Source organism: Seriola lalandi, unplaced genomic scaffold, assembly GCF_002814215.2.
Source record: "Seriola lalandi dorsalis isolate HSWRI2012SDOR001 ecotype SW California unplaced genomic scaffold, Sedor1 jcf7180002054885, whole genome shotgun sequence".
Classification (NCBI taxonomy): Eukaryota; Metazoa; Chordata; class Actinopteri; order Carangiformes; family Carangidae; genus Seriola; species Seriola lalandi.
In genome coordinates, this window is record NW_019525437.1 from 2237081 (window position 1) to 2243637 (window position 6557).

The window sequence follows — 6557 nt, forward strand, 5'->3', positions numbered from 1 at the left end:
TCAAATAAAAAGCTGCAGCAGCTGCTTTAATGACAGATGTCAGAAAGCTGCAGGGTTTCTGTTGTGATTTCTGACATTCAGTGATTCAGACGCTGGAAAACACATGATAACAATAAAACAACATTACATTGTTAATTTGCAGCAAGATCAAAAATAAATTACAGTTCATCTGTTCTGACATCTACAAATAAAGTAACAAAAATTAAGACAATTATGACACAAAAAGCTGAACATAAAGTATCTTGCACTTGATTGATATGTATAAAGGAACAAACTGTTCTCCCTTCATTGTTAAGACTGACGTCGACCGCTGCTGCTGAGTCAGATGTCAGTATCGTACGACACTTACACTCTGTTCACAACTATCTTCATGTTGTAACATAAGATGGAAGCAACCGGCCGACAGTTTGATCCTCCTGTTCAAATCCACCAATCACAGCTGAGTCCGTCTCAGATCCCATCAGGTTCTCAGAGAGCCGCCTCAGACCGTGTGATCAGAGATTTGTCAGCTCGCTGAATCTGGCTATTTCACCAAAATGGACGTGAATCCAGAACCGGCGCTGGCAGTCAGAGGGAATCTGTTAGATACCTTAAAGTCTCTCTGATTTACCACTGACTAATGATTATTTTCATTATTGTTTAACCTAGTGATTGTTTTTGGTTGTTTAATCTACATAATATTAAAAGAGCCCAAAATGACATCACAAAACCTTTTACTGTGATTTATGAGCAAATCGTCATAACTGAGCAAATATTCTGAATTTCACTACAAAGAAATTTCTGCCAATCGATTAATCAAATTAAATTTTTCTGTTTTTCCCCCTTAAAATGACTTAAATTCTACTCATTAATTTTGATGCAATGTTGGTGTTTTTATAGGTTTTTAAGCTGAATAATGGATTAACTGGTTTTTATCAGGTTTCAATTTTTCCAAATAACATGAGCAATCAGTTATTTTACACTGTGAAAGAATCACTTTAATGCTAATACAGACAACATGCCGTCAACGCTGTAACCAAGCAACAAGTCTCTCCTTCATTTTGATCTTAATTAAAATTTAAAGCTGATTTGAAGCTACAAATTCAGGGGTGTTTTAATTTTCATCTGTAAGTTAATCATTAAAAACCGTCATCGTTGGACGGTGGACTTTCCAGGCTAACAGTTTCCCTCTGACGACGGTTTCACAACATGTCGGCCTGTAGCTGTCATGCACGCCTCTCCTCCATGTGGAAGACTCTGTGTCTGTTGCCGGGAGCGACAGGGGATCTCCAAGCCCAAGTCTTGAGAGTCACATCAGTGTTTAATGTTTATTTATGTGTCATATGGATTCATGACTGAGTAATAATGGAAGAAGGGAAGAACATCTGGAATCAGGTTTAGCATCTGTGTGTGAGTGAGGCATTAAATACTCACCTTCTTTGACTAAATTAGACACTTGAACAGCTGATTTCTTTAATGATAAATGTTGTTATGTTTGTGTGTATAATGTATTTAGAAGTGTGTCATGACGGGACACTGTAGTGTTGGCTGTAGGGAAAATTTCATTTCTCTGTCTCTGGATGAAAACTTAAAAGTCTGTTGCACCTGTGGCCACGCCCAGCAGTGATGTCACAGTGTGCCGACACACTCACATCTTCATCGCTGCTGCCAGGTGAGAAGTTAAAAATCATCATAGCAGTTTAAAGGTCACACCTCAAGAGGAGTTTCACTGGTTCAGCCTGATAAGACTGTTTAGTACCACGTTCTGTTAACACATCGTTATGAAGGGTTTATAAGCTGTAATTACTCACTTATCAACAGTTAATAAGTCATATACTAATGATTAATAGATCAGTTATAAGACATAAATAAGAATAGAATTAATAAGAACTGTTTGACCACTGATCTTCTGGAAAACAGCTGCAGAACATCTGGAGAACATCTGGACCAAACTCCATTTACAAACTCATTCTTAACATTAACAGCAGCAGACTTATAATGGTATAAATATGTATTAACTTCTACACAGAGTCTGACTGGCTGTTGATCAAATGTAGAAAACAACACTGAGGTTCTGTAGTGAAAAAAATTCAGTTGTGTTGTTTGAATAAAGACTCTGTTAAATCTAATATGATCAAATAATAATTCAGGGTTCGTCATAACTCATCAGGTCTGCAGGTAGAAGTGCTAGTGTGACATAAATAAAGTTTGTGACGAGCCATGAGTCAGTTGTTGATAAATCATTAATAAAAGGTTCAATAATCATCAGATCTGCAATGTTAATAATATAAATGGATATAAATGGAGTCGGCTCCAGATGTTCCACAGCTGTTCTCCAGAAGAAGCTGAGTGGTCAAACTGGAGAGATATAAAGAAAACGTGTCTGCAGGAGGAGGATTTTACACAACCTGGCAACACAAAGCTTGTTCTGATTAATGTCTTATAAATGATCTACGAAGCATTAATAAATGATTTATTAACATTAATAAAGCCAGTATCAGGCAGTGACTGTGTTGGCTTTAACAGATTGTGCTTGATTGGTGTCACCTCACTCTGCTGCTGCACCTGTGACATTTTTATCATGTAACCTGTCACATCATTTCATCATCATTTCATCATCATTTCATCATCATTTCATCATCATAGCTCTGCCTGATACTGAGACACAATCACTGACAACACTGCATTCTCCTCTGCAGCTGAAAACAGATCATGATGTACTTCCACTGACACAAAGAGAAAGAAAAAAAAGTCATACTCATTTTAAAGAAATAGAAAGTGTTTCAATGATAATATTATTTTAAAACCTCATTTCTACCCACAGTTTTGTATAAATGGAGGGTAATACTTCACTTTAAGTGCCCCTGTTTAGCATTTAGAAGCAGTAAACACATGTAATTAATGGTTTATAACTGTAATGTCATTTATAAGTGGATCTAAGTGTTTATTAAAGTTTGGTATTTGTCCCACATGTTTTATATCATTCCAGCTGTTTTAGTGTAATTCATTATCTGTTTATACAGCCTCCACTGATGTGTGTCCACAGGAGGAGTTAGGTCTGATTACAGCTGCATTAAAGTCTGTTAGTAACCAGTTATTACATCTTTATTATACAGATAAATAAACCGGTTATTACATGTTTATATACTGATTATAAAGATAAATAGAGGGACTTCAAATGTTGCACTTCTTAATCTGATTTTGATCATTTCTGAATATTAAATATGAATGTACATTTCTTCAAGTAAAGTGTGTGAGTTTACACAACCAAACCAGCTGAATGATCAGAGTGGATGATCATTCTGCACCAAGTGACCAAAAGTTTGTGGACAGGGCTCTACTTTTCTCTGGGTTTGGGCCTCTTAGTTCCAGTGTTACAGGATACGATGGTATTTCAGAGGACAGCGGAGAAGCTTCAACATCTGACTGAAAGCAGACCAGTGGAGGCCGTTAGAGCAGCAGACTATAAAACATGATGTCACAATCACATGTTACACTGTCACATATGGAGGGAACGTTCAGCTGTCCACATACTTTTAGACACATGCCGTAAGCTCTGATAGTGATGGCGGCAGACGTTGACGAGATTTTGGAACGATGGTTGACTTGGTGGCTATCAGCTAACCAGTCTGTATCCACAGAGGAGATGCTAAGCTAACGCTAAGCTCTGTCCAGTCACATCTTTCCATCAACGTTTCCCTTTTGTTCCTCTGGATTATAAATATGATCTGTGTCTGTGTTAAATGGTGCAGGTTTAAATAGCTTGACTCCACTGTGAGGACGTCTTGTTGTAAATTCTGAATCGATAACAGCTCTTTGTAACAGAGTCTCTCAACCTTTCTGACAACAAGTGTCCCATTTAAACACATTAAAGGATGGATTTGATATGAAATTGTGCACAGACGAGATGAATCCTACTGACCTCGGCAACCCCTCTACATGTTGAGGTTTGGACTACAATATCTCAACAACTATTTAATGGATTGCCATGAAATTTAGGAGTTGTGATTATTTTTAGAGCAAAAACTATTTTCACTATCAAATAATATTGATTAATTGTTTGGTTGATAAAATGTTAGAAAAGAGCGAAAAATGTGCATCTTTACCTCCCAGAGTCCGAGGTGATGAGTTCAAATGTCTTGTTTTGTGCGACTAACAAAGAGATTCAATTCTACTGTGATAGAAAACTGCAAATATCGAAATCTCAGAAGATGGAACCAAAAGATTTCTGACAGTTTTGGTCAATAAGTCACTTAAATTATCAATAAATTCTAAAGGAACTAGTTTTGGAACTGATCAGTTTTCATGTCGTTTAACTAACTGATTACTCGACTGATTGTTTCAGCTCTTAATAATGTTCATCAGGTCAAAATGAATAGTACCATTGTGTTCCTGCCGATCCACAGGACCAGTTAGTGTTTTGGTCCAGTCCAGTTCTAACACTGGCCCAGTTTAGGGAAAGGTTCTGCAGGTCTCGCAGGAAGAAGAGACGATGTGAGACACAGCGACAGTAAACAGACACTGTCTGAAGCTGAAGATGTGGATGTGGTTACAACTGCTGCTGTGGTTCAGTCTAAAATATGACTCTTCACTGCTCCTGATATCATGAGCAGTGAAACACTGATAAGCCACATGAGCTTCTTCTATTCAGGAATACAGCAGCTTCGGTACAACGTTTAGCCCACGCAGAAAACACACAACCTCAGCATGTTGTTAGTGTTACACCATTATAAACCAGTATAAACCAAAGCACTGTAGTTATTTATCCAGCTTTGCCTGAGCAGATACAGCTCAGACTCTAAAGCATAAAACTGTATGATAATACAGCTCAGCTAAATGCTATTGTACTGTGAGCTAACATAGAGCAATGTCAGAAAACAGTTCCACCATCTTTGTGGTTCTGTAGCTCTTCGACTAAATACCAGAGAAAACTAATGACATTCCCCTTTTTGTGTTCAGTGCTAATCAGTAATTGTTAGCATGCTAACATGATAAACTTATGAACATACTTCACTAATGCACACAAAGACAGAAGGGGGAGTAAGTGAAGGAAATGAACAGAGAGAAAACTCCTCACACTGATCTGGGAGCAGCAACGTAAACCTCAGATTTCATGGCAACCTGTCTGGTAGTCGTTGAGATATCACAACAAGCTGAGCAGATAGATATCAGTTTCTCGTGATCCCATCTACATATCAAGTGAGTTCAAATGTGGCCGAGAGCCCCAGGTTGAGAAACTCTGATCATCTGAAGGTGGTGACAGTCCACGCTGCAGAGGGTTTCAGTGTGTCAGACATCAGTGTGCACTGATTTCACCCACCAGTGTGTGTGTGTGTGTGTGTGTGTGTGTGTGTGTGTTGGCACCGTCTGATGCTGTTTCTTTTTTTTTTTGCACGTTGGGAAGTTCAGAGTTCTCGATCTGAGAGTCAGGGTGTGTGTGATGCATGTGAACACATCACAGGAGCTTCTGTGTTCATGTGTGCGATTCATAATTGTGTGTGCATGCCGACGTGTGTGTGTGTGTGTGTGTGTTATGACAGGACGTCCAGTGTGACAGTTCCTCTCTGTTTCTTCAGGATGGCGACCGCCTGTTCATGTGTGGCTCCCTGCAGACTCTCCCCATTCACCGACAGGATCTGATCGCCTCGTTTCAGACGCCCGTCCACCGCCGCCGCTCCCTGGAACACACACATACTGTACAATGACGCAATGCTACAAGTCTACAGCCATGCTACTGCCTAGGTGAGTCTGTAATGTTCATTACACATGATGTGGCTCACTGTAATGTAAGTGTTCACAGAGGGGAGCTTTAAAAATCACAGAATTAAAAAAGGTTAATTAAAACTGGTTCTTATGTACAGATGTTACTGAATATTTATACCCACTAACTGCAAATTCACACCAGTTCCCACCTGTTTACACCAGTTCACATCTGTTTACAACAGTTCACACCTGTTTACACCAGTTTACACTGGTTTACACTGGTTTACACTGGTTCAAACCTGTTTACATCAGTTTACACCTATTTACACCAGTTTATACCAGTTCACACCTGTTTACACCAGTTCTCACCTGTTTACACCGGCTTTTCACTAGTTTACACCAGTTTACACAAGTTTACACTTGTATACACCAGTTTACACCTGTTTACACTGTTTCAAACCTGTTTACACCAATTTAAACCAGTTTACACCTATGTTCACACCAGTTTACACTAGTTTACACCTGTTTACACCAGTTCACATCTGCTCACACCAGTTCACACCAGTTTATACCAGTTCACATCTGCTTACACCAGTTCACACCTGTTTACACCTGTCTCATGTCTGTGTGTTCAGTACAGAACTGGAGTAAGGAGCCGTTAGCATAGCTTAGCATGAAGACTGGAACAGGAATCAGTTAGCCTGGCTCTGTCCAGGGTCCAGGTTCTGACCTTGCTGAAGACGGTCTTGACATAGATCGGCAGGTCTCCGTGTGGACTGCCAAATCCTCCCACGATGCTGAAGCCAAGTCCCTCAGAGCCTTTCTCCAGACTGATGCTGCGGGGCCGCGGACCCCTGAGGTGGGGGGTGGGGGGT

The 6557-nt window shown here is 39.6% G+C and overlaps 1 protein-coding gene across 1 annotated transcript in view; it reads right to left on the minus strand.

The window, feature by feature from the left end:
* patj (PATJ crumbs cell polarity complex component) overlaps positions 1 to 6557 on the minus strand; it is a 127809-nt gene continuing 121252 nt past the window's right edge. Inside the window, exons 47-48 of the mRNA XM_087179996.1 lie at positions 6413 to 6536; positions 1 to 5657 (exon numbers count right to left, since the gene is read on the minus strand). Of these exons, the coding sequence (XP_087036122.1) occupies positions 5511 to 5657; positions 6413 to 6536 (271 nt within the window). The 3' untranslated portion in view covers positions 1 to 5510. The remainder of the gene's footprint in view (positions 5658 to 6412; positions 6537 to 6557) is intronic.